The sequence below is a fragment of the Melospiza melodia genome, chromosome 1 (genome assembly GCF_035770615.1).
Source record: "Melospiza melodia melodia isolate bMelMel2 chromosome 1, bMelMel2.pri, whole genome shotgun sequence".
Taxonomy (NCBI): domain Eukaryota; kingdom Metazoa; phylum Chordata; class Aves; order Passeriformes; family Passerellidae; genus Melospiza; species Melospiza melodia.
The window spans coordinates 150,249,558-150,274,894 of NC_086194.1; the positions used below are offsets into that span (position 1 = coordinate 150,249,558).

Below are 25,337 nucleotides of genomic sequence, written 5' to 3' on the forward strand. Positions count from 1 at the left end.
AATGCTGTGGCATCACCTTTGCTGTTGTGAACTTAGCTTTATGCCTAATCTGACTTGACTTCAGCTCCTGGATACTAGGTCACCTTCACAGCTCTACTTGAGCAAAAGGATCATCTACAGCTGAAAATCACTCTTATCTCTAGATATTTATTTTTTTACCTCAATTTCCTTTATTAGGAAATATCTTGCTCTTGAACTAAATATGCTGATCCCTTCTAGAAAACTAACTCAATCTGCCTCTTGGACCTCCAACAATTTTTGTGTGGTTTTTGGTTTGTATCCTAGCAATTACAAACAGTTCGAAATACAGGTGACAGAAATGGATACAGTACTTCTATGAAAATATGATATCAATTAATTTCTAAAATAATATTGTCCCACTTGTCCTTTCAAAAAGTTTGTCACAAGCATCTTGCAGAACTCTTGTTGTCAGCTGGTGTTTATTCCTCGCTCTCCCTCTGATGTTGTCTTTTGTGTTATATTTTTGAAGACTGTGTATTTGTAGGTAAGCCTTAACACTGCGATTTTTCTTAAAAGTCAGATTAAAAAAAAACAATCTAAAAGGAGATTTTGCAAGTAAAACAAAAGCTTCATATTTGCCTCTTTTAATATTTATTCACACATCTCTTTATTTTTGGTGTTTAAAATGACAAACCTCTAAGATTTTTTTCTTATTTTTTCTTTATTTATTTTTACATAATCTGTGGATGTTTAAGCCAAATGGACCAGGATAACAACTTCAGGATGTTCTAGAAACCTCTCTTCTTAGTTTTCACCTCTAACTGTTGTGACCTCTAATTTGGTTAGTACTTTTACCATTCTTGATTTTTATCATAGTAGTTTCTCATTGCATTTGGAAGGAGGAGAGACAACATGGTTAATAAAATGGTAAGGAAATGTTAACACTAACTCTATTAACCATATGTTATCATTAAGGAAAAAGTCAACCCAATACATCTGCCAGAAGTTCATGTTTAATGTAACTATCAACACTTTAGTTCCATACTTATATTTGTGTTTGCTGAGCCTTTGCCTTGTTCTTAGGTTAGACTGGTAGCAACTTGAAGAACTGCTCAGTCTGTTCTGAGGGAACAATTGAGGCAAAGGATTTGGGGGCAAGGTAGGGAATATAGAGGTATGTGCACATAGGTTTGGTTTAGGAAAAAGGGCATTCATTACAGAGGAGGAGACTGCAAGTGGGACAGTGGTTAGATGACTTAATTTTTTAAATATTTGTATTTCTCTAATTGTTTAGAGCTTTAGGTGTTCAAGGTCTACTTAAAAGTTAATTCGGTTCGAAGAACCATTGAACTTATTCTTTATTCCTTAGGTGTATAGTAAGTAACTATACATTTTTTAGAAATGCTTAATATTTTCTATTAAAGGTTAAAATGAACAGCTTGGATCCTGCTCCCACCTCGCAGCAAGCCCAGAGCTGCAGCACAGTCCAGCCCTGAGCCCAGGGAAGGGGCCGCTCCCGGCTCCTTTCCCGTGGCGATGGGAGCAGGGCACCCACAGCACTGCTTTCCAGCAGCTTTTCCCTGAGTTTTGCTGATAATAACATTATGGCTTTCCCTGCGCTGGCAGTCGGATGAGAGGAGCCCGCAGCCTTTGGAGGGATCGATCCGATCGATCCCAGAGGCTCCATGTCATTTCCAGGGGATTTGCTAAAGAAGCTACTTATGTCCCTTTTTCATTTTCACCAACTCATTACCAGCTGCTGCTGCTCCCTGCACTTCAGCAGCACCTGCAGGAATGAATCCCGCTCTCCCAGCCCCGTCCTGCTGCAGGGCCTCTCCCACGGGTGTGCGGGCCGGGCCCAGCGCTGAGGGCGGGTGACGCACCAGGGCCGCTGCCGTCTCCCCCTCTGTGCAGGCACGCACACACACTCTCCTTTCTCTTCTCTTTCTTAAAGGGCAGCCCAGCAGCAGACTAAGCAACTGATCCCCTGGCTTAACTTTTAAATTAAGACCATTGTAAATTTGGGAACTTGAGAAGAGATGGAGAGGACACCCATAATCCTTTGCAAATGTCAAGTGGCTCTCGATATTGGTTACTTTTCAAAGGTAGCTAGGCTACAGCGTGCGCATCTCACAAAAATGTCTTCTTGACACATATCTTGCTCAGTGGGGTCTATCACAAGTGCAATCTGGCGATTACAAAAGTAATCTATGCTCTGCTGTCTGAGTGAAATGTATTCTCTATGACAGTGATAATTTTTTTTAAACTTCTTTAAAATAAAATCAGCTTTATTCCTTGACACAAGGGAGAAAGTAGTAATATGTTATTCTTTACCTACACATGAATAGAACACAAGGTATATGATAGCTATCTAATAGTCTAATAATTTGGGTGAAAGGAATCAAAGCATTTTAATTATAGGATTGCTTTATTGACAGAAATTAAGTATTGGGGGCAGGAGAGTGGCAGTACAGAGTCCCTGTTAGTATGCTTTTTTCCTCTATACTGGATCTCTCAATTAGTCTCCATCACATATCACAAAGTTATGTAAGTCTGGATTTTGATGAAACAGCAAAAGAGAACCTAAGTTCTCCATAAAAGACAAATATCCAAGACAAAACCAAACAATCCCCCCCCAGCACACAAACACCACCCCTAAACCCTGAAAATGACCCCCCCGCCCCATCTCTCTTCCAACAAAACAGAAAACTCAAACAGAAAACAGCTTACAAGTAGGGATTTGTGTTTCTTTCTCTACTGGTTGAATTCTTGCAGACCTGAGGGCTAGCACAGAGAAGAAGAATGCAAAAGTACTCCTGGAGCAGAAATGACAATGATCAGAAGTATTCTTGATGCCTTGTGTAGGCTGACCTAGAACAGAGACTAGATGGAGTTAAAGAATAAAGTAGGTATTGATTAGGAGGCATTAACAGATCCACCTTGGGCAGCACAAGAGCCCAGCCAAGGCTACACCCAAAATGAACCCAAAATGGTCGCAAAATGGATGACCGGTCATGGGGTCTCACACTTTTATAAGTTCTGGTCCATTAGCATATTGGAGTTAACTGTCCAATTACAGCTTTATCTCATGAAGTCCCATCCTTCTTGTTTTTCTCTCTTCAGTCCACTGTTGTTTATGCTCTTGGGCCTGAGATCTGGATCAGCTGTCCTTGGGTCCCCAGCTAGAGAAGGAATTGTTTTGTCTCCCTACTCTGTGAAGAGAGCTTGCTATGCCCTAATATGAAGCCCAGACCCACACACTAAAGCAGCATAGACTCCGAAAAACATAAAAGCTAAAATCTGAGACATCATTCTAAAATGTCCTACCCACAGTTATTCTCCAGCTCAAGATTTCTTCTTAAAACTGACAACAGATTGTTGGAAAGGGAGGAGTGAATTGTCTTTCCCTCTGGAACATGGGGATAATGTTCAAGATAATATTTGGGTTAGTATTGGGCTGCTACAAATTTTATTTTTGCAATCCTCATTTCCCTGCAGACAGACATGATCTATATAGTGGGAGGAGTGGCATTGCCTACAAATGCCCAGGGAATGAATTTAGTTTTTGACCATGATGGTTTGAGCCAGAGCTGTGGGTTTAAATTCCAAAATAGAATTATTGGAAGTAACCTTTTGCTGCTGACAGATGTTGCTGCAAGAATTTTACTTCATAAATCTTTTTTTTGGAGCAGCAACCATAAACCTCAAGTGGTTTGTGAGAAGGAAATTGAAATTACTTAAGTCTCTGATCATTCTTTCCTTGGTGACAAGTATGGAAGAGCTTAGGCAAAAAATGGTTATAAATCTTTGAATTGTTTATAGACTAGGGAATGTTAGAATGTTTTATCATTAACTAGCCAAAAATGATAAAAAAAATTTGGTCATTAAATTAAGTAACTCAACACCATATGTCAGATCATTTTCCTATTCCATGTATTGGTTACTCTTTGAAACACCTTAGGCAATTGAGGCCATGCTGATTAATTTTAATACAAGAAGTAATTTATTTTATTTATGTTTTTATAGGCACATGAAGAAATACAGCAGTGTCAGATTAGAAAGGGACTCCTGGAATCTAGCGCCAAGCTCTTATGTCAACTCATTAAGTTCTGTCTTAAAACTGGTTAGAATACTGTCCCATTACCATGTTGGTGACCTACTCCAGATTGCTCTACTAGTCACTTAACCTGTTGCCTTTGTTTTAGCACTGCTATTAAAATAGCTATTCTGTATATCTAATCCTTCCCTTAGACTTCTCCAATACTATGATTGTTCTTTCACTGACAAAAATCCTCAGAATTTACTCTCATCTCTTAAGACAATCCAACATCAAATGTTGTGTCTAACAACTCTTCACTCCTCACTGTTTCTACTGGAATCTGTTCTTTGATTCAATTCAACCAGTATCCCAAGTGAAACCTCCTCAAGAACTAGAATAATATTATGGCTTTCTTTTCTCTACAAGAAGTACTTTGACTGAGGTATATTAAGATAAACATTTCTTGTATATGTCTTCTGCACAGTCATAGTTGCTTGGTGTAGTATTCCCACATTCTTCTAACAAATTTTGGAAAGATCGAAATTTTTTTCCATTAATTTCCACTGAACCTTAAACGTGTAATCTCATGCTTTGTTCGTCTAAACTTCAGGCTTTTTTCTTTCTCTGCTTTAGTCTTGTAATGATTTAGTATTTGATGTGATTATATTATATTTTTACAGCTGCAATTTTTTTGCCTGTGCTGAATCTTAGGGGATTTTTTGATGCAAAATATCTAGCAGTTTCTGTTACCATTTGTCAGATGCCACAGCACAACCTGACTGCTTTTTGGGAATGATGTGTTTAATTTTAGTTAAACAAAAACAAAGCTTGTTTTCACTTTCTTATTTTCTGAGCTCTGATTAGTTGGAATATCCATTTAAAAAAGACTTAACACATTTTTTTCTCTTTGACAAGCTTCTGGAGAGTGTTAGAACTTACCCAAACTTGTCAGAAGCCTAAATGCTAGTAATACCTTATTGAGCTGGGTGCTAATGGATGAACAGTAATGAAACCAGCCCTTCAGCTGAAAATATTGATGGCATGACATTTTCAATGATCTTACAAGCAGTGTCAAACACTCAAAGTTTCATGTAAAAGTAGACTTTTGACTTGAAGACTGGAGTTCAAGTGTTAAAAGTCCCTCTAATTTTCCCTCTCTGTGCTTTAACACTCATTCTGAAAGCAATTCTGCAAGAGTGCTTGTGTCTTAATTATGTAGGCCCATTTAATCTCTCTGTAGGCAAATGGGATGTGGAAACCATGCATGTATTTCAGCTGATGCTTTTCACTCTGGACTCATAGTGAAAAACCTATTTCCATAAACTACTTAAACTTAGATACTGTGTCATGGCTAGAACCAGCTGAAGTGGTAGGAGGATAGTAACTGGGAAAAGAGGGAGAACTAGTTGGGAAGCAGTAGTGCCCTAGATAAATATAGTAATACTTGGTAAAAGTTTTTGGAGCTGCAAGGTTATTGCTGAGATACTCAGCAGTTGTGCAGCAGTCTTCCACTTCAGCAAAAATGTTAATTATCCTCCTAAAGTGCTGCAGGTGCCTAAATGGAGGACTTTTCTCTTGTGTTCACTGAGCAGACACTAAAGTTAGGAACCATCATGGAACTCGTCCGTGAGGATGGATCATGGCAATGGTGGATTCAATTCTTATAGTAATACAAAGAGGACTATTACCATCATTAGAAACCAAGCAATCATATTTATTGCACATACAGTACAACTGATGCAAATTACCCTGTAAATTCAAAATTAACATGTATCATAGGAGTGGATTGAATATTTCTATTGATATTTTGCTTAAAGCAGAAAATTAATTCTTTTAACAGCCAACTCATTATTTGGGTGTAATACAATATTAGAGGCCTGAAGAACACATCTCTTACAAGTGCTTTGCTCTGCCAGGACTCAGTACCACAGTACCCGGCCTATATTTAGACCACTGAGCTACAAAATGAAATTTTCCTCTGGTTTGAACACATCGCATTTTGCTGGTGCACATTTTGGTAGAATAGATGCTCTGGAGATGGTGGCCATGCAAGAGTTTTGGCTTTTAAAAATTAGTTCTGCTTGTGTTGCAAACATTCTCTCCTCTTTTGAAAAGATAGGTACAAAAGCAGCTCTCTCATAAATGTTGCAATTTCAGTCCTCATTTTCCTTTATGCTTTTGCCCTGTGTACTCTGTTGTGATGTACAAAACGTATTAATGGGATGCAGTTACCTTTCAGCATTTCTGCTAAAAGTGTTTCTGTTAAGAAAATGTTCAAGACTCTGCATCCCAAATAGGTATAATGTGAGAAAGTACAATGAGTCCCATTTTCTGCTCCAAACAGAAATGATCACTGGGACACTGTATAAGTTCCTATTCTGGACTTTTTCCTTCGTTTAAATAATTTTCATAAAGTTGTCCAGGGAGAATGTCATACAACACAGAATGGATACCAATAAAACAAACTAATTCGTGAAATGCTTTGCTCAATTAACTTACTTAAATGTGAAACTATCCTAATGTCGAACTGCTTTCCTCCCCGAAAATGGCCCTTAATTTCAAATGCTGATAATAACATACCACAAGGGGGCACCAGAGGTTTTCCTTACACAACGGAACACTAATTTTCCTTCCCTCTTTAACCCATACACATTAACTCAACGTTACAAATGCAAAATATTTTGAATGGCTTAAAGCAGTGCTGGCCATAATTCCTGCCCCCAGGAGCTGCGTACCAAGACCCTACAAGAGGAGTGGGCATCCTGGGAAGCAATTCCCAGTTATTACTTCTCCAGGGCCTCCTTTACAAGGTAAAGCTGTGCTGGGCCCACAGCCACCTACTACAGCAACCAAGCAAGATCGTGGAATTACAGACTGGCCTGAATACAGCAAGATCATGGAATTATAATGCCTCCTGGCTCAGGTCCTCTTGCAGCCACAGGCTTGGATTATCCAGCGGTCTCCATGCCAGTCCAGAGTAGAAAACATAACTCTTTTATGCAAGTGTTGCAGTTGAAACATTTGATAATTCATAGTTTCAGAAGGTACAAGCTCTGGACTTTCTTCCCCAAGTACAGAAAATATATTTGATAATAAAATCCAATATGGTTTTATGAAGTATGATTAAAAGCGCCTCCTCTATCATGATTTTTAAATGACCACGAAAAACATTGTATGTATTTTATTCATACTTAATTGATGTTCTTAAGGCTTTAGTAAACAAGAAAGGGAATACATTAACTTTTTTACTCTCAAATTGGAAAAGTCTAAATATTCCCATGTAACATATTTGAAACAATGTCAGAACGACAGCATTTTTATTTTATTTTACTTTTAGTCTGTTGAATGAAGACTGGATGAAAATTTGGTAACTTAAAGCATTCTTTATTTTTCAACTAGGTACTCCTAGAGCAATAGGCACTTAGGAAAGCAAAAAATCAAAAACCTACAAAATAAGATGGGTGTAATTTTTGGATGCTTTTCTGAAACATTATTGAAATCTTAAGGAGCACTTATAGTTATGGATTCTCATACAATTCTCAGAACCTGTTGAGTAGACACTGCTGTGTTCTTGAAGTGGAGGAACATGAAATATTTTTCTTTTTTTCCTCCTAATTCATTTTTTCTGCTTGATCAGTCTCCCAATCTATTTCTTTATAGACCTCTACAGCAGCCACAGCAATGTAACAAAAACATGGGAACTGGTGGTCAGTGAGATGTTTTATCTCAAACAGCACTGCTGCTATCCAGATTTAATGCATCAGTAATATTTCACTTGGTTAACTCAGCTGGGGAATCCTGGGTTTGGGGGCTGCTGTTTACACCTGCTTCATAGCAAGACAGGGAAGACATGCATGCATCTAGTGTTTCTTGTTGGTATTTGACACCTAGGAGTGTCAGGAGATGATCTGCTAAAGGACGTTTGACATTATTTGGCTATGCTATTGCTACCTGCTGGAGCTTCTCCATTGTGCCTCTTGCATTGGACCTTTCGTGGACTGGAACACCTCTTAAGCCATGATCAAGAAACTCACTTGCCATAAACCAAGCTGTGAGTAACCCCAGAAAAAACAAGTCATGAAATCTACTTGTGCAACTAGAAGTAGGAGGTGGTTGTACATCTGAAAAGCTTAAGTTAGTGCAGCCAAAAAGTATTACAAACCATGACTCCAGTTTATCTACATGGAAAATAGATAATAGACAATAACAATACAATCTTTTGTACACAGTGCCAAAATTTGGATACATCCCATGACAGTGAAATCTCTGTGAGAAATAACTGTCACAGTTTCTTCTGATCTGTATTATGTTTCAGCAGAAAGATATGCTACATTAACTGTAGCAGGGCTGCTAGCAAAAAATTCTTTCTGCCTTGCTGTCACTTATGCACCATGTCAATGTTTCTATCTTGTACGTGGTTTCATAGCTGTGGCTCTAGAAATTCTTTCCTGATTTTCAGTCTGTCTTTGCAGAATTACTTTATTTATAATACTTTATTTCTAATAATAATTTCTAAATAATTTATCTATTTCTATTTTTATTTTTAATAATTTTATTTCATAATCTTGCTAAATAGCTTTTTCAATTAAGTGTTAATGCTCCTTTCCAAAATTAGGAAAGGTAGTGTGAAATTCTCCTAAAGCTCTAGGAGTTACGCCTTAAGACAATAACAGAAATTTATAAAGACCTCAGATGACTGCAGGTGCGTATGCAGCAGGCATATACACTACTTGGCATGTAGGAGGTAGTAAGAGTAGAAATGTATATCACAAATTGCTAAGCAGTTCCTTCCAAATTCTGGTTCATCTTCCAGGCATGTCTCTGTATCCCCCTAATGTTTTTCAAGACCCATATTAAGCAAATGGAAATCAAACCTTATGTAAAGCCTTTAAATTTGATAAGACACCTCTACATTGTCCTGATAGAGTAGGATTGTTATAGGAATCCTTGGGCTGTTGGCAACATGGACAAGTCAAGAAGTATTCTCCAGTGACTATCCAAAAAAAGAGTTCTGTAGAGGTAAAGCTCTTTGGACTTTCCTCTGAAAGTCTCTTCCAGTTAAAGGTTTCTAATGTTGATAGCCCCAAGCTAAGTCCCATTTCTTCCTTTACTGTTTCTGGAATAATAGAATTGTTTATGTTGAAAAAGCCCACTAAGATCGTTGAGTCCAGCCATTAACCTGGCACTGCAAAGTCCACCACTAAACCATGTCCCTAAGTGACACATCCAGAAGTCCCTTCAGGGATGTGACTCAACTACTTTTCTGTGTAGCCTGTTCCAGTGCTTGACAATCTTTTTGGTGAACAATTTTTTCCTAATAGCAAATCTGAAACTCCTCTGGTACAACTTAAGGCCATCTCCTCTTGTCCTATTACCTGATACCTGAGAGAAGAGATTGACCCCCAGCTCACTACATACAGCCTCCATTCAGGTAGTTGTAGAGAGTGATAAAACTTCCCCTGGGCTTCCCTTGCTCCAGGCTAAACAACTCCAGCACCCTCAGCTGCTCCTCACAGGACTTGTGCTCTAAACCATCCCCAAGCTCCACTGCCCTTCTCTGGACACTCTCCAGCATTTCAGTGTCCTCGTAGTGAGGGGCTCAGAACTGGACACAGCACTTGAGGGGTGGCCTCACCAGTGCCCAGTACAGAGGGACAATCACTGTGCTGGTCCTTCTGCCCACACTGTTCCTGATCTGGCCAGGATGCAATTGACCTCTTCAAATTTATTTTTAACCACTTGCTTTTTTGCTTTTAACCTAGACTATCTTCAGGAATATTATTTTTCTCCTTTTCAAGTTCTTTTGACTGCTCGTATTTCCAATAACAGTTTCCTCAGGTGTTTGCACTAATTTTTTTCTGACAGCCACAGAATTGCATTAAACTGTGCCTGTAAACTGGGACTATCAGATTCAACACAGAGGCTGTACCATCACCACAGGCAGCCTCTGTGTTTTTGCCAACAGAATAATTTAAGGCATTTAAGGGCCAGCTATCTGACACTGGACTTGTGCTTCTTTCTTGCGATCTGACTCCCACTTTGGCACTTCTGCAGTCAATATTTAAATAGGTTTCCTAGCACCTGTCTTCAGTGCATGTGATTGCAGCTACCAGATGCAAAACTAAAATCTCCCTGGTAATTATCTAAAAAAGAATATGTAGTTATATTCAACTGAAGTCAGACTTCTGTAAAAAATATTTAGGTATTAAAGGTATCACGGCAAGAAATGCCCACTTATATCTGACAGGAGGGATTTCTATGGAAATCAATAGCTGTCCCTGGGTATCTCTCTAGAGTTTTATCTGCATTTTTGTTGAGTGTTTACTATCTTTTGAATGCATAATTATTTATGTGAAAATTCATGACTTCACTATGACCACTTCCAGGAATCAAGCACAGGTTAGCACCTAGAAAAACAAGTGTACATTTGGATTTAGTAAAGCAATCCAGTTTATGTTTTGTTATGTGTACCTGAGTCCCAAGGAAGCTTGTTCATCCAGCAAGCTGGCATAGTTTATATGTGTGGTTCTTTGTGGGCAAACCTGTCTCAGCAGTTTTGATTTGCTTTGCCTGGGCAATACCTTGAAATCCTTACCCTGACAGACATAAATTCCAGAAATTTGTGGAGGACAGATTAAAATTTTGACTGTAAGTTCAGCTCTCCAAAAGAAATAAGCAGAGGAGGGAAATGCCAGCAGGTATGAAGTGGACCAATCAATGTTTTCCTTCCATTTGTCTTCCAATGCAGCTTCTTCCTGTGATGGCCTTCTGACAGATCACCATTTTCTAAAATTTCTAACAATTTTAAGCCTACTTTTAGTGTTTTTTCTTTATTTTGTCCAATATTTTATGGGTATCTCCTTTTTTAGAATTTATTCCCCATCGTGTCTAGCCATTCATCTTTACTACAGGGTAAGATGCTTTTTGGGATAGATCACAGCTTTGATTATATTTATGAAACATCCTGTAGGCCTGCAGCTCTGCTAAGCTAAATAGTAATAAAAATTAAAATAAATTAAGAGCATGGAAAGAAAAATGGGAAAAAGGAAAATGAGCTTGATCTCAGCTTTACTAGCTGGTGAACTTTTAACTGGCAATGTAAATCAGGACTGGAATGCACACACACACACAAGGTATTTGACCTAAATGTGTGTTGTTAACTCAGATAATGAAAAAGTGATGACTGCTGATAGATTCTCCATGAGAGAGTACAATGTATATTTTCTGATGAGCTTAATCCTAAATGTAATCTTTGAAGCATGTTGAAACAGCACAAAGACCTAAGAGTTTTATGTCAAAATATAGCTGATGGCAGAAGGAGAGGAAAAGGACCTTTTTAAATTGACTCACTTCCAAACTTCAGTGTTTCTGAGCTGTCTTGTACCTTCCACTTCTAATTTTTTTTAAAAAAAGGGTCATTCATAATGTTTCTTTCGTTTTTTCTTCAAAAGTTGCAAGCAATTAGGGAAGTTTAGGAGAAAGTTATACACTGCAGACTATGTTTATACTTACATCAGAAAGAGGGGCAGGGGGAAAATGAATGGAATGAACATTAGGTTAAACATTTAAAATCATATTAAGTAGTTTGGTTACGAGACAATCTAGGCCCATAATACAATGAGTGCAATTCTTCTACCTGTTGGAAAGGTTTAACTTTGCATTTTATGGGCTGTTATGCATATTTCTCTTACATATAGCAAATTTCTCTTACATTAAGTATACCTATTTGAAATATTTCATAGTGACAATAGAATATGTCTTGACACACAGCACTAGGAAATTCAATGTTAATATTTGTCATGTCTTATTGAATAGAGTCTGCACACAGAGAATGTAAGAACAGTTAATACTTCATCAGAATACTGATATTTAAATTGTCCATAGGTAACTTTTCTGAATCTTCATATTTTATTCTTTACTTCTTTTGAATATGCTCTTCAGATATATATATATATGAAATGTTTGCCTGAAATGTGTATCTTGAAGAACACATTATTCAGCTTATCTTTTAGGGCTTTGGAAATACTATTGTCCCCTCAAGGGACACCCCCCTCCCGCCAAACCACTAGCTCAAAAGCTAATCACACAGCTAACATAATTCCATTTAGACAATTAGAAGAAGTATTATTCTGGCATTTAGCAACTGGACTAGTGATTGTGTTTGGGCAGGCATCCCCCAGAGTAGGAATGCACATCTGGAGTAGAGGGTGCAAAATATCATGAGCTTCTAGGAGATGAAGCCATTTTCCCTGCCTCTATGGTAACAGATTTGCTGCTTGTTCATTATTAACACTCATCAGCTTCCGCACTTGAAGCTGCAGTCCCCAGGCATGTGCATTTGTTCTGTTTTTAGTTACCATGGAGTCCACCAAAGTCATGTGTGAGTTAAAATAAAACTTTTTTTCACAGTTGAGCGTTACAACTGGAAAGGGGACACAAATGACAGTTTTCTGGGAATAGCAAGGTCTTAGTGTCTTTTGGGCACTTCCCGAGCCTGGCTGATGGATTAGGCTTCTCAAAGGAGCCCTTCATGTACCCTGCATCCATGACATCTTGGACAACTCATCCCAGCGGGATTTTTGCCAAGCTACTAAAAGCAGCGCTGGTCTGGAAACAAGCAACGGCAGAGAACCTTTGCGCGAACTTTCATGCCAAAAAATCCTGAAGGATTTATGCAGTTCTGGGATAAGGTACTTCCTAGGTAGGATGGTTTTCAGATCCCAGTTGTGAAACACCTAAATCCCTCTGAAATCCTCATATAGGATCCTGAATTCCTTCTTTGCACACAGCTTTCGCTGACCCCATCAGAAACGTGACCTTTTCTTCCATGCTGGAGCCAAGGCAGGAACGAACATTCTGGGAATGCTTAGTTTCATTTGTGGCTTCAAGCATCCTCAGATTCCTGCTTCTCAGGTATCTCCTTCGGGACTGTCCTCCCTGAGGGAGCGCGCTGCCGGGCGGGCACTGCCCAGGCCGTGTTTGCAGCGCCATGGCAACGGCGCGGCGGCCACAGGCCCCGGCCGGGCCCGGCGGCCCCGGCGCTGCTCCCGCCGCTCCCCGGTATCTCACCGGGAAGGAGCCGCTCCCGCCGCTCCCCGGCATCTCACCCGGGCAGGAGCCGCTCCCGCCGCTCCCCGGCATCTCACCGGGGCAGGATGCGCTCCAAGAGGCTCACCACCGGTACGTGGCACTGTCCCCGCAGGGCTGGGCCGCCTCCGTGTCGCACGGGGCTCGGGGCCCACGGTGGCGGCCTCAGGGACAGAGACGGTGGCACAAAGAGGGGCATTTTGAACTGCCGGGTGTAAACCTGCCCGGCAGAACTCCTCGCTCCGAAGAGAGAACTTTGCTCCCCTCAAATGGCATCACTAAAGTCACAATATTCTAGAATGAATGAGAGTTGACTATTCGGGAACACAGTTGGATCTTCTTAGTTTTATCACGATTTGTAATATTTACTGTTCAAAGATTTGAGTCTCTGTATTTTCATTAAACCCCCAAGCTTCTAGTTATCAATTTTGCAGAGGAAAGGTGACATGAAGTTAACTGATATGTATAAGAAATAATATATTTAAATAATACTTGATTTTTATTTAAATAATTCTTGTGATAGTTAATCTTTTCATGCACGGGTCAACATTACAGCATGTCCTTAGTTTATTTTATTTCTTCAGTCCAAGTTATTTTATTTCAGAATACCCAGGAGGATTGTCATGCCTCACTACTTTTTGGTGTATTGTAGTTGAACCAGATTAACTGTACTGCTTAGATAACATATGATATTTAATATCTTTTCAGAACCTCCGTGTATAACAGAAGAAATGTTAGTAAGTATGCTTATAAGGCTTGGTCATCATTTTTATAATGCAGCTATGGAGCAAAAAAAGCAAAAAACCATTTTGGAAACCATTATTTTCTCATTTCTTTTTTTTTGTAAGTGTAGACTACTGAGCAATTTCTTAAAATTTTGTCAGACAAAATACTTAGTTTGAAAATAATTAGAAAAAAAGTAACAGAAGGCTATGGAGAATAAAGATGGAAATGAAAATTAATTAGTATGAAAGAAGGAAACAAACAACTGGAAGATTCAATATGACAGGTTTAACAATTTCCTTACTTTGCCTTTTTTGCCCTTTGCTCATAGCTCATTGTAGGATTTCCCTGATGTTTTTCTTCTTATTTGAAAGGTATATATATTTGTCTGTTACCTCATAAGAAATGACATGTTTACTGTTACAGCTCAGGTGATGTTTGCCTATTCCCTGTTTTGGATGTGTTTGTAACTTAGTGCCTTTTGGGCACTTCCTGTGTATTTTAAAGTATAAATGTGTAGATATTGCTATTGGGAATCTCTAGACACTGTTTTATTTATAGTGTTTATTGCCATAAACAGAACCAACAAAAGCACAAGTTTGGAGCAATTTCTAGCACACCTTAACCTTCAGTTGCAATTCGAAGGCAGCTTTTTCTAGCCATAATTTAGACTGTGCTGCAGGAGAAATGGCATGGAAAGAAATGAAACCAAATGCTTTCTGGCACAAAAATCTAAGCTGTAGTATTGTACGTGCAACTCCCTAACCTATAATGTGCACATAAGAAAGTGCAACTGACTTTAAATGAAAATAAAGCTGTCTACAAAAAAACTCCAAAAACCAAAGGAAAGTATATAATATGTAGATGCAGTAAGCAATAAAGCACACATTAATAATATCATAAGCATTTTATCTATTAATCAAATGCTGTGTTTACATTTCTTGCTGTTTTATGGGACTACAGAGAAATATATCCTTGGAAAATTAAAATCATGTTACCCCCATATTCCTAAAGAGCTTATACTTCAGCCAATAATAAATTAATTGTTTTTAATAAGTAATTTAACAATATTTTCATCATGTATTATCATATCTAGTCCTATCTTGAAGATTCATCCGTGTCAGTGTCAAACCAAACATGAGGCTGAATATAGCTGGTTTCTAATTAATTTCCTTTCCTAATTGTGAAGAATTGGTATTTCTGGATTTGATTTCCTATTGACATTAGTAAGAAGATTCTCTGTTAATTTCGAAATGGGTTAGACACTTTGGTGAATTCCCCTATTTAAGCAGCACCCAAACATCTCTAGGTCCATGGCACTGCAGTTGCTTTGGCCCATGGGCCTGTGATACATATAAGGCATGAAAACCTTGCTTTCAGCACTGGCAGCATTTTCCAGGAATGGTCTTGAGCTACCTTGCCTGTGCTGTATTAGCCACCACAGCAAGTACAAGTGCTAAGGAATAAGTGCTGGCAGACTAGGGCCAGACAAACACCATCAGGCCTAGTCCTGACTTGCCATGCATGCTATCTCAGATTTCTTCCTTATCTGAGCACAAGCTATCTGCATTTAGGTTAGACCACTGGGGTTTGGATCAAGATACTGCCTGCCTGTACCCTGTGCATAACATCTCTTTAATGCTATTCCTCATTAGCACAGTTCAATGATACCAATTTCAGAAAGAGAGAAAAGATTTGTGTTGCAACACCTTTGCTGCCATTGGCAAATATATTAAATTTAAGTTCATTCTCCTTGCCTTGCAAGGCTGAAATTATAGAATATTCAGGAAAATGAAACTATTAAATATTATTTGTCTTCATTATACTGAAGACGCATATCTGAACACCAGTGGAATAATGTTCCAGTTTTACCCTCTGTTGAATTGAAATGGGGATGGTGGAAATACTGAGTCAGTAAAAGTAAGACCTGGAGCCACACTTTTGGATTTGTCAACAGCAAAAATATTCAACTTCTAGTCTACAGTTTTTGTGTCATGTTAGCAGGATTTAAAATGTAGGCATCAGAAAAGATAGAAAAACACCCGTAGATGCAGTCTTCACTTCTGATCAGGACAATAGGAAGCCTCCCAGTTCTGTCAGATTCAAAGTATGGCATACAATGCTTGCTTGCTGAGCCAAATTACAGGTTATTTTTCTCCCTTTTAGTCCCCAAATATCCCTAAGCAGGGTGAGAGCAGAAGGTGGCCCTGGTGAAATATTATACTCCCTTCTTCCCAAGTGCAAGAGAGAAAGGTGCAATGTGGGGAATTTCTAGACTGCTAGCTTATGCACATTTTTTCAAAAGTTTTAGCATCTAGAAGCTGTTTGGTTTATGAAGGCTTTATCTGTAAATTCATTGATAAAGGATTTACCTTCATGTGTGCATTTTAAATTGCTAAGGACCTTAGCAGTGTGCAATGGCTAGAATATAGCAGTGATGCAATGACTATATTCTCAAAAGTGGGAAATAATATTTTGCAAAATCTTCCATGTCATATCTCATAGAAAAAAATATTTTTTGAGGCAATAGTGCATTTAAATATTAGTGCAGATTATTACAAGCCATGCTTTGTGGTTTTATCTCTATATAGGAAGAATGCTTAGCCGCAGATGATATGCTTGTCGATTTCTTCAATGAATTTTTGAGTCTTCCGGTAAGTACCTAACAGAAATTCCTTTCAAAATACAAGAAAAGCCTTACTAAGATTAAAAGTAACTTAATTCACCTTGGAAAATTTTATGTTTTGCCATATATCTGCATTTTAATGGTAGCAACTCTTACTGCTCAGTGTTATTATCAGTAAGAATAGCCCAGGCATCTGGACTTCTGGGGGCAGACGTTCTCTTGCTAATTTACAGAATCACAGAATGGGTCATGTTGGAAAGGAGCACGGTGGGTCATCTGGTCCAACATCCCTGCTCAAGCGGGGTCATCCCAGAGCACATGGCACAGATTTACATCCAGATGGTTTTTGACTATCTCCAGTGAGGGGGACCCCACCACCTCTCTGGGCAGCCTGTTCCAGTGCTCAGCCACCCACACAATAAAGAAGTTCTTCCTTATGTTCTGGTGGAACTTCCTGGGCATCAGTCTCTGCTTGTTGCCACTTGTCCTATTGCTCAGCACCACTGAGCAGAGCCTGGCATCATCCTCGCTTGAGAGACTGATAGACATTGATAAGGCCCCTCTTATTTGTCTCTTCTTGAGGCTGAACGTGCCCAGCTCCCTCAGCCTTTCTTCATAAGAAAGTTGCCCCAGTCCCTTAATCACTTTCATAGCCCTCCACTGGACTGCTCAAATGTCTCCCATTGTGCTGAAGGGCCCTTGACTTGCTGGCAGTCCTCTTCCTAATGTACACCAAGCCTTCTTGGCCACAGGGACACACTGCTGGCTCATGGACAGCTTGTTGTCCACCAAGATCCCTAGGTTATTTATGTATTTAAACTTACATAATTAATAATTTATGTATTTAAATCACAGTGCACTAAAATAATATGAATACGAAATGAAAAGGACACATAAATACTTTTTTAAAAGGTGTTCACTTCTATTACAGTGTTACAACATGACAACATAACAAATGTTTGTCCTTTTACAGTTTTCTGGCAATTTCAGTGATTAATTGACATTTTAGCTCAAGAAACAACTCTTTCTCTTCACGGCTTGGAAAGTTTCCAAGTTGGCACTTCCCTCCTCTTCCTCTCCCATCTGCAGCCAGAAGGTTGCAGCCTTACCTCTTCCTCTCCCATCTGCAGCCAGAAGGATGCAGCCTTACCCTGTATTCTGTGTGCTGATCCAGTTACAGTTAGACCATCATACCCAGTACCTTGTATTTAAGCAGTTCTCCTGTATTTTGCTCCTTTTCCCTATCAACTAGCCTGGCTCCCCACACTCTGTTGGGAGTCACATGTACAGTCCTGCTCCCTCAATGTGGCAACCTCATCCAGCTTCATCTTAGTAGTCTTGGCCCTGACCCCTTACACTCAAAGTCCCTTGCCAGGTGGCACAGGCCTTTCCACAGGGTCACTTGTGGCTCCCACAGCCTGCTCCCCTCCTAAGGCAGTCCAAAAGGCCACACTTCAAGAGCATGTATCCATTCTACAGCTTGCTTGGTAGGAACCACTGCCAGCATTAGGAGAAAGCAGAATATTTCTTGATGCTCCTTGAACCTCAAAGGAGCTACAGAGTGGCTTGGTGAGGTCACTAATGAAATAAGTTCAGTTGTGATTCATAACTGAATGATTTGGCTTACTTAATTGAACCAGACATAGCTGTCTCTCTAAGCCACATCATAGATTTGTGTAAATGTACACTGCATGGAAATTGTACTACTAAGGATGGTAGAATGGGCTCCTCATTCCAAATTTTAATTCTGAAATAGAATCTGGAGGTATTAACTCCATGTCAGGTGTGAGTTTTGTGCATAGCATCAATACTGACTTCTTTCAGGAGTTCAGTCTTTATGTGCTTTCACCGCACTGCAAGATTCTGAAGAGTATACAAAGCTAGAGAGAGACAGATGGAACAAATCATGTGGTAAGAGGCTGCTTTTTCCCTTTCCCCAACACCTCAACTCCCCCAGCCCCTGCCCCACAGCTGCCTTAGGATATCTGCCTAAATCCAAGCCCAAGTTCTTAGGTTTTAAACCCAGCCTTCTTCCATGTACTAGATTGTTCTTAGCACAGGAGTACTATCCTCCATGCCTTTGCTGCTTATTTGGAAACAATGCTTCTAGTTTTACCCAAATTGCAGAGGATAGAGTGGGTAAGAAGTTCAGCCTTTTTAGTCTCTTGATCTCCTTGGACATACACAAATTTCAGGACATCCGTTACAGGCCAAAATTCTCCTTGGCCTCAGAGGGCTCCTCAGCCCACAGTCCTGGCACAGCTCAGCAGCTCTGAACTGCAGCAATTGTCCAGGCACTCCTGACAGCTCTGGAAGCCCACAGAAAAGAGTTCACAGTCACTCCTGAGTAAACACTGGTTTATGCTGGTAATCTGGTAGGTTTCTAAGATGACGCATGGTCTCTCTTCCACATATTTACATATCTTCATGAAAACAGATGCTCTATTAGCTATTTTTAACTGTAATGTTCTCATAATTGGTTTTATTTTCTCTTTGATCTTTTGCTAAGGATTTATCCTCTTCAGGATTAAGTTCTATTAATGCCTTGAGTTCTGTGGTTTGAATACCTTACATTCCTGATTACCCTCTCCTTCTCAGAAGGCTTCTACTAAAACAGTGCATTGAAATTTCCATTGCTTTATTCTTGTTGTGCTTATACACTGTTGCCTGGGAACAGCATTACCCAGGTGTGCTAGTAGTTAGGCAACAAGTTAAACTGAAAATATTGTGAGACTTGATACAAGAAATGAGGGGGAGCATATGCTTATTTTAAGGGACTGCTTCTGCATTGATTTATAATGCACCATTAGCATATGGAAAATTGTATCACTGGGGACTTGCTATAACAGCAGCAGGTTTTTCATGTTTTTTTTTTCCTTTGATTTACAGTGTATCCCTTAAGTGATCCTCTTGTTATAGTGACATTCAACGTAATCTGACATAAATATCTAGGTACTCCAAAGAGCTATGTACTGTAATAAAGTGTAATTTACAGAAAGTATTTCTGAAACACATAATGCAAAAAAACTCAGGAGGGCACTTGTTGCCAGTAGTGCGGGGATTTCACAGTAGCAGAAACCAATTACATGACACACAAATGAGTTACACCTTCCTTAGTAACTAATGTAAAATGAAAGATTTAAGAGAAACATTGGCCTGGACACATTTCCATTTCTAGGAGTTTAGGCTAGAATTTGAATCTCTGATCCATGTACTAAAAACATCCAAGGATATGTTTAGTAGGAATGGAAATTCAGGAGTCAGAAATTGCCATCCAGCTCAGTGTTGAAGGCAAGCACAGTAATGTCAACTTGTTTCTCCCGCACTCTACAAGCTGCTTGCTACTCATTCCATCCCAAGTCCATGCTGGGTCTGACCTGTCATTTTCCAGTTACCAGTGATCCTGAGGAAGCCACACTCCTCCTCTTTGCAAACTCAAGGAGTTGCACTGGAAACAGAAGTGCTACCTTGTGCCTCAATTGATGCACATTCAGGAGATGACAATTTGATGGCAAGTCCCTGATTGTTGGTTTCCCTTGCAGCAGAAATCTTCTAAGTGATCATAATTTGATCAACTTTAGATTTGAAGAATATTTCTTTTGAACATTGTTCTCACTGTAAAAGCTCTCCTCCAGGTAGTCTGGGGTCCAGCATTTGGTGCAGGTGATGATTCTGAAAAAAATTAAAGCCTAAGTAACAAAGCTTAGGCCAGTTGGCCTTTCTGAAGAAGAAAGTCCTGAGAACCTAGTGCTGTCACAAATAAAATCTTGCTTGATCTGAGTCACAGATTACAGAAAGGGCTGAAAGCAAAAAAGCAATCCACTCTGCAGCACAGTTCAGGCTCTTCACTGCTTTGAAGATAACTTTGAATAATTCCATGCATCAAATAATCAATTCAAGGCATCAGTGCATGCTCATTAGTTTCCTCTTGTCTTTTCCAGGTGGGAGGAGGGAGGCTGCAGTTGCCAATATAACCTCCCTTTAAAAGGCTTTGACAGAAGTAAGGCCCTACCTGCATGTTATATTGAGACTTACCCAGCACTAAAACTCGCATCATATCTTTGACATTGAAGGAAGCAAACAAAGCATTCTTGACTACATTCTTTATTAATAATATGTTTACTCTAAATGTTCTGCTCTTAATTAGATTGTGATATGTGATTATGTCTTTTGTCTTTCTCATCAACAGAAGGGAAATTCTGGACTCATTAAAGTCAGTGGGAGATTTTTCATTGACCATGTGTAGTGTGAATTTTTCCAGATACTTCATAGAGCTGCTCAAATTCTTTTCTGGTGTGGACTCTCACTGACATTTATTTATGATATACATATACCCTTCTTAAGGAAGTTTTGGCTATGCTCCTGGATGAGATCTCTATTCACTCCCACCCTTAACCTAAGAAGCAGCCAAGTTGTGGTCATTCTGTTTCTCTTGGGATCAAACTACATTATTTGGGTCTGGGATGTGAACATATTTACACATTTCCTAATTGTATCTGAAGTTGTGTGTATCTGAAAACTGTTAAGAAGGAGAACAGTGAGATTTATATGTCTGATATCGTGGCAACATGATGATGGATGCTGTTTTGGTTTCTGTTATGGGAGGACTGAGAGAAATTTGTCTTCCCTTCAGTTAAGTGTATAACTTCAGGTTTCAGAATTATGTATTCTGTTTATTTTTCAGCTGAAAACCATATTCAATGTGCATTTGACAGCTAAGAAATTTCTTTGCTGTCAAAAAAGTACATGCAATTGTTTATTCATTTAATAGTATTGCTACCACAGTCTGAAAACAGCTTTTTGTTATTTGCTCAGGGATTTTTTTCTGAAGCTGAGATTACTACACTGAGTTACGTTGGTCATACTGACTTTGGGAGGAGAATTTCCTGCAAGTGAAACCATTTGCAAAGTCTGTAAACTTCTTATTTGTTGGTATTCTCAAGTCCTTTATCTTATTTGTTGTGCTACATTGACAATGTATGAACCCCAAGCTTCAAGGCTCCTGCCAAACCTGATTTATTTTTTCTTAACATCTTGAGGTATAATTTCTCTGGAGATTTCCCTTTCTATCTTCAAAGCATCAAAAATTGGCTCGAACTAAAGAGAATGGTACACTTAATCTTTGGTTAGTGTATTTTACTTGTCTGTAAAAAGGCAAAAGCACTTGCCAAATGTGGGGTAAGAAAGACATTTCTTAGTATATTAGATTGGCATGGATAATTTTCCCCCTTTCCTTTGTAGTGTAGACTATGATCCACTCCTTAGCATAGGCGTCTTCACTGAAGAGATTCCTCATTATTGCAAGGATGGAATATTGGTGGTGCCATAAACCTCTCTCATTGTCCTGAGAAGTGTTACAGGATTTTACAGTACTTGACTTCCACTGGAAAGGTTTTAAGTTTGCTAAAGGATACTGAAGAGTTTCTTGGTGCATTTTTTTTGTGGCTAATGTAATGTGTGAGAGTGGTTAGACTGAGTGTTTTGCCCCAAAGCTCTTCAGATACAGAAAGGAAAATGGATTGACTGATCCTCTCTCCTGTGTGAAGGGAAAATGTTTCCTACAAAAAATCAGATTCTGGGGTGGTTTTTTGTGTGTTCCCATTTTATTTTTCTCATAACATTGTCACTTTTATTTTTGTGGTGGTGATAGGTTAAGAAGATTAGGAATTATCTCTTCTTTTATTATGCTTATAAAAACATTCTGATTTATCATTCTAGATTTTTTGAGTAAACAAGCTTCTCCAGAAAGATTTAAATTATTCTAAAATGCTTTTGTATGATAGCTTGAGAGATAGAGAGATGCTCTTTTGGAAACTTCTGATTCATACAGAATCATAGATTACTGCCTGGAAGAGACTTTGGGGAGGTCTGTAGCGTGACTTTCTTCTCAAAGAAAGGTCAGTGCTTTAGTACTGACTCCAGGTTGCTTGGCACTTTCTGCAGTTGGTCTTGAAAACCTCCAACAGCTGATTCCTCTCTGGACAGCCTATTCCAGTGCTAATCATCCCCAAATCACCTTTTTTCTTATAATCCAGCTGAGATCTCTGTTGTTTCAGTGTATGACAAGTGGTCTCTTGTCCTCCCACCATACCCCTCCATAAAAAGCCTGGCCTTATCTGTTCAGCCATCTCCTTGTAAATGCACTGAGGCTGCTGCTAGTTCTCCTAGAGCTTCTCCCTCAGGGGTGAGTGCTCCAGCCTCTGGCTGTCTCGTGGTCTTCTGATGGACTTGATCAAATATGTGAATATCCTTCTTGTACAGGGGACCCACAACTGGAGCACTATTCCAGATGCATCCTTACTAGTGTCAAGTCTGCTGGCTACTCTCTGACTGATAGAAGAAGTATGCTGCCTTTTGATGTCCCTGGGGATGAGTAACTACCTCCAAACCTCAAAAGTCTGAACTAGAGCCCCCTTTTTCAGTCAAGTATGTGGTGTATGAAGCCTAAATCTTCCTATCCCATCAGTGCATGTTCTTTTGCTCCATTAGTATATTTGTCTTGTTAATGATTGGTAGTCAGACCCCCCCAAAACAGCAACACACTTTACATTTTAAAAATTGTCACTAGCATCCATTTCACTACATTAAAATTGCAACAATTTTCTGTTGAGTTAAATAGAATAAGTATCAAAAAATTCCTAAATCTAGAGTATGTTACAAATTATTAAATAAAAGTAGATATATGTGCTAAACTAATACTGTATTTGCTTAGTTTTCAATTTGAAAAATATGAAACTAAAACAATATCATCATGTCTAGTCACAAAGCCTTTTATTATGAAATTTGCATTTTGTTTGCTTTTTTCCCACAAGCAAGAGGATTTCAAATCCTAAGAGACTGAAGTATTTTGTTTCTTAGTGTACTTTCTTCAGTTTCTTTGTTTAAAACATGAAGGAATATATAAGGAAGAAAACATTTAAATGCTATTAAGGTTGCAGAGTTAGTCACTTAAAAGCTGGTAGCAGCACAAATTAGGTTTGAAAGTAAATGAAGTGTGCACATAGCAAACTGGGAGGAGGTCTGTGTGTAGGGAAATCTACTGCACATGAAAGGTTTGTTAGATGCTGTTCAGTACATCTGGAAAAAAAAGCACTAAAACCTGCTGAGTGCCCTGGAGAAAATTAATGCCAAAAGAGGCAGAAGGTGTCAGAGAACAAAAACCAATCCATGACTTCAGCTGAAGTTAGGTAACTGAACAGACTCATGCAATTCAGTGCATGGCCCTGCCTGAGCAGTGACGGTCTGATGTCATCGTACACTTAAAGTTCTCACACGCTGTGTGCTTTGCCAGGCTGAGCCTCTACAGTGAGACATTATGGGATAAGTAGGGAATGTTGAAAAAACATATTGCAGCCACATGGTTCAATTCTGGGCATTGCTCTGCAAGACATTGATCAACAAGTGGGCTTCAAACAGAAGCAACAAAATAGATGACACTAATATTGTTATTTTGGGCTTATACAGGTGTGAAGAAGAATCAAATTGTTCTGTAGTATATTTCTATGTTAGATGTAGCATGTATTTAACATATTTAGAATGTATATGAGTTATGTCTGTGTGCATACATGTGATATATGAAAAAGTTCAAGGAAATTAAAAATACGGTACTTGAACAAATAAAATATTCTTATTAAATACAGGAGAACGACTACTGTGCAAACACCAGGTGAGATCCTGTCTGGAACAAAGCCAAAATAAGTTTTGGCACTGGGTTTAGGTGTAGCCATAGTTTCCTGAGTACCTAAATACAACATGCCTTGTCATCCAGCTGAGTGCAGTGGTGCTTATATACTCTATATAATACAGAGTATATAATGCAAATAAGTTCTATATAATCTCCTATTCATAACTGTCATGGGTATTCTCTATGAGTTCTGTAAAATCCATCCATGTTTTTCCTCTTCATTTCAAATAAGAGAATTTGAAAGATAGTCTTTCAGGGAAATACCTGATACCAGAGCTTAAAAGATGAATTATGGCTCTGTTTTAGTGTGTACATGTGCAGTGGGGTTTTGTGAGTTGACAAAAGCCACATTTGCATGGCTGAAATTGGAGTTCAGTCCATCCTGTCTGTTACACAGTATTTGACTGAACTAGTGATGTACAATAAAATTTGCTACAGGACATGGGTTTTGACAGTTGTCTGACCTACAAGTAACAGTATGGTGACAAACCTTTCCTACATATGAAAATCATCAGATTCATCCTCCTCAAATGAATCTTACATTTAAAAGGTCAGTTTCATTGCTAACATTTTCATGCCTTGATTGTTGATAACAACAAATGGGAGAATAATACTGTAGATCTGATCCTGTAGGTGAGTACTTCTCTGTAGGACAGTTACTAAGGTCACAGTTAATTATATATTCTAGACTTCATATACTGAATCAATTATTTGCATGTGAAAAAGAATGGTCTGTGATCTAGATGAATTCAATTCTTGACAATTAAGCATTGCTGAAATAAAAAGGTAGGAATGCTTTGGAAAGCTATACAGCAAAAACAAGAATGCAGAAAAATTACTATTTCAGGCCCAAAGAGAAAGAAGCCTCATAATGCAATTTTCTATTCTGTAGGATGCCTCTGTATCATAAAAAGTAATTTGTTAAATGACAGTTGCCTTATTACAGTACCATAAACTTTCCTAACTTCTTTTGTAGACTTTTGCCCAGCCAGTGAAGTTTAACTCTGATGCTGGGGCTTTTGAAGTAGTTAATGATGCCCCACAACGCCTGGAAAGCCAGCCAAAAAATATTCTACATGATCAAAAACCTCCAAGCCCCATTTATGATGTTCTAAGCAAGGAAAAGAATGATGGGCAGCTCTCCAAAATGCACACTGCTTCTTCAACCTTCAGTATTGATCCAAATTGCAACACTATGGTAAGCATCTTATGGACCC

At 38.9% G+C, this 25,337-nt stretch overlaps 1 protein-coding gene across 2 annotated transcripts in view; it reads left to right on the forward strand.

Annotated features, from left to right (window-relative positions):
- Nucleotides 1–13,107: 13,107 nt before the first annotated feature.
- Nucleotides 13,108–25,337, forward strand: part of RGS22 (regulator of G protein signaling 22) — a 60,227-nt gene continuing 47,997 nt past the window's right edge. Inside the window, exons 1-4 of one of the 2 annotated variants that reach the window (XM_063171780.1) lie at nt 13,108–13,180; nt 13,796–13,824; nt 16,402–16,464; nt 25,097–25,318. In XM_063171780.1, the coding sequence (XP_063027850.1) occupies nt 13,156–13,180; nt 13,796–13,824; nt 16,402–16,464; nt 25,097–25,318 (339 nt within the window). In that variant the 5' untranslated portion in view covers nt 13,108–13,155. Of the gene's footprint in view, nt 13,181–13,795; nt 13,825–16,401; nt 16,465–22,825; nt 22,863–25,096; nt 25,319–25,337 lie in introns of those variants that run through there. The other variant, XM_063171789.1, reaches the window with a different exon arrangement.